The 3066-nt window shown below is 47.6% G+C and overlaps 1 protein-coding gene across 1 annotated transcript; it reads left to right on the top strand.

Annotated features, from left to right (window-relative positions):
• The first annotated feature begins 1280 nt into the window (after nt 1–1280).
• LOC120107066 (E3 ubiquitin-protein ligase RHA1B-like) lies at nt 1281–2865 on the top strand. Its single transcript, XM_039120220.1, has one exon. The coding sequence runs from the start codon at nt 1464–1466 to the stop codon at nt 2052–2054; it is 591 nt and encodes a 196-aa protein (XP_038976148.1). The 5' UTR covers nt 1281–1463; the 3' UTR covers nt 2055–2865.
• The last annotated feature ends 201 nt before the right edge of the window (nt 2866–3066 follow it).

Below are 3066 nucleotides of genomic sequence, written 5' to 3'. Positions count from 1 at the left end.
CTCACACTCTTGCCCGTTACATCTCCACAAGGTTCTTATTTGACATGTCCTCCAGCCTTCCTGGTTCATTCACTAGTTTGTTCATTCGCTCTAGTTTATAGCTAAAAATGAATCCCAAGCTCGGCATGGTACAATGTTTGAGTGGCCAATAATATGCCTCGGCACGCATATATTAAAGAGAGAATTGCAATTGCTCTACTTCATTTGTCTCGATCTGAAGCTGGGAGCTGCAGTGGCTTAATTTATTCCAGCTGAAGACATTCTTGTTTGATGTTCCCATCACAGGTCAAGGTCGTGTTTCAGGGGGGACTACTTCCCGGAGCTTCTCAGTGCAGCAGCCCTGACCTTACCGACAGCATCACATAGGTGCACCGTGCGAACCATCTTACCCTTCCGATATGTGAACTTAGAAACAAATCCTAGACCTGACCACACTGTGAACAAACTCCGGGGAGCAAAATTCTGGCCTGAAATACCTAAAATAGTTGAATGAGACAAACAATCTGACCTTGCAAGCGTATCTAACAAGCTATGATGGTTCTCCAAATTTTTTGCCAACATCAAAACTAAATGCATTCAGGTGAGACACGTTCATGTCCAAAGACCGCATGCAAATCTCCAAAATCCATAAATGCTCTCCAAGATGACCGCTCCCTCACCAATGAAGCAAAGACTAATAATAATTTAGAAAATAATGATTTTTTAGACGTATCCATCAGCATATAATGCAGGCAGTAGCCTCTCCCATCAAGGCAACTCATTTAAAATCTATTGTAGATCAAGCCGAGTGGTGCTCCGGCCCCCACGGCACGTCACTATTAGTCTGAAAGAAAAAGAGAGAGACAAGAAGATGATTAATAATCTACAGTTCTCTTAGTCTAAAAGAAAAAAGAAAAATCTTCAGCCCAAATACGATCAAAGTTCGTAGATTTTCTAAAGCTACAAAATGAGACATGAATGATGTAGAATATTAACAAAGAGGAGACGGGGACAAAAAACAGTTCCAAGAGCCAGGAAACAGGAGAGAAGGCTTCAGTTTTTGTTAAAAAAAAAAAGTCGTTGGTGCTCGTGGAAAGCGCACCTTCCTGTAACCATCCCCATCCAAGCATCAAAAGAAAATCTAACAAAATATTATACGACCCCACAGCTCGTTCTTCAACAAATCCCCACCTATTCTATAAGAATAATTCTGCCACTGCATTCACATGGCATTTCCGCGTCCCCACCCTCCCCCCCCCCAAAACCTCTGCATAAATTCAGCCCAGCTTGCAGCTTGCAGCAACCCCGGCATCATTACTCCCATCCCAGAGTTGCAGGAAACGGAAGAGCGGAAGAGCGAAAGAGAAGTGATCAAGTCTCTCACAACCCAAGCCCAATTCCAAGAGGATCTGAGGAGGGGAAGGAAAGGCGATCCTTTTCCCAGGTGATTTGAAGTTGGAGTTCCCGGTTGAGCTTAATATATAATGGGATTCCCGGTTGGCTACTCAGAGCTGCTCCTCCCCAAGCTCCTCCTCCACACGGTCTTCCTCCTCGGCTTCGTCCGACGCGTCATCTCCTGGGTCTTCACCGCCGTCGGCCTCGGCGACCTCCTCGACTCCGACATCCCCTGGGTTGACCCCCCTGCCCCCCACGGCCACGGCCAGCACCACCGCCCGGAATTCCGGTCGGCGTCGGCGATGCTGATCCAGGAGGTCCTCCCCGTGGTCCGGTACGAGGAGCTGGCGGGGGAAGGGCAGCACCTGGGGGACAGCTGCGCGGTGTGCCTCTACGAATTCGAGGCGGCGGAGGAGGTGCGGCGGCTGGCCAACTGCCGCCACATCTTCCACCGCGGCTGCCTTGACCGCTGGATGGAGCATGACCAGCGGACTTGCCCGCTCTGCCGCACGCCGCTCATCCCGGAGGAGATGCAAGACTCCCTCAGCGACCGCCTTTGGGCCGCCGCCGGCGTCCCGGACTCCTTCTACGACTACTACTATTCCTCCTTCCCTTCTCCTCCTCCGACGCCGACGCTGCTCGTTCACCACCAGCTTCAGCTTCTTTCCACTAGTATATAAATGGCATACGAGAAGGAATCTGGAGCGGCCAATTGTACATAGCACGCTCGCGGAAACCAGAATCCCTCCACCACAGCAACAGCAGCAGCAGCAGCAACAACAACAAAAATAAACAGATAGAAGATCGAGAAGGAAAGAGAGGTGGTCGGAAATTACGTGTGTGTTCTTTGGAATTTGGATTTCTGAACGCTAGAATTGGAATTCGATATGTAGCATGCAAAGGGTTTGTTATTGTTTTAGTCGTAATTTCTGAGGGCCAAGATCGCCACAGATAGTAATGATAGCAAGGGGTGTCAAAAGAACCTCAAGAGAGAATAATTTTTCCGACGAGTGTTTCGAGGAATTGAGCACGGTGATTCAGCGGGGATATGGGGGTAAACAGGGAGGCAGACAAAGCAAGAGGGGGACTTTTCTTTGTGCTTCGGCCTCCAAACAAAATTTGCGTCTTGACGGAAAAAGAATTGACATAGAGTTTTCGCTTTTTAGATCGAAGGCTGGAACAGCCTCAATTTCTCTCTCACTCACCATGAAAGCTAAGAGCTTGCTCGAAGACAGCCCAACTAAAAGATGTCGACCTCTTTTTGTTGAATTGATTCAGGCGCTTACTTAAAGATAGACTCTAAAAGTCGCAAGATCATGCCGAGAAAGTCGAAAAGCCACAGGCTGTTCTCCCACCAGAGAAGTTCATCTAGAGAAAGAGTAGGGAGGAACAAGCTGTCGATATTTGTTTATCTTCCTCTATCTATAAAAAATTATTATTTTTTCCATTGCTGAATGATTTTTTAATTCCAAAAGCAAACAAGTTGAAGTAGTTCTTTGATTATTTGCTGTCCTTACATTTTTGTCGGTATCAAAGAAGATAACGATCGAGCTCGCCCGAGGCCTCGTCTATCATGCTTCTTCCATCAATTAGAGTGGCGGCTACTGTTCCTTAACATCCTTTGCCTCCAGCCTTGGATTCCTTGTGCCCAATTCAGCCAAAGGATATTGCAATAATCTACGGCTCGGCTTT

Source organism: Phoenix dactylifera, unplaced genomic scaffold, assembly GCF_009389715.1.
Source record: "Phoenix dactylifera cultivar Barhee BC4 unplaced genomic scaffold, palm_55x_up_171113_PBpolish2nd_filt_p 000750F, whole genome shotgun sequence".
Taxonomy (NCBI): domain Eukaryota; kingdom Viridiplantae; phylum Streptophyta; class Magnoliopsida; order Arecales; family Arecaceae; genus Phoenix; species Phoenix dactylifera.
The sequence above is the reverse complement of the archived record's forward strand: the minus strand, read 5'-3'. Positions and strand labels throughout refer to the sequence as shown.

Coding starts and splice junctions, on each gene's coding strand:
- LOC120107066 (XM_039120220.1), top strand. CDS start 1,464: ATGGGATTCCCGGTTGGCTACTCAGAGCTGCTCCTCCCCAAGCTCCTC.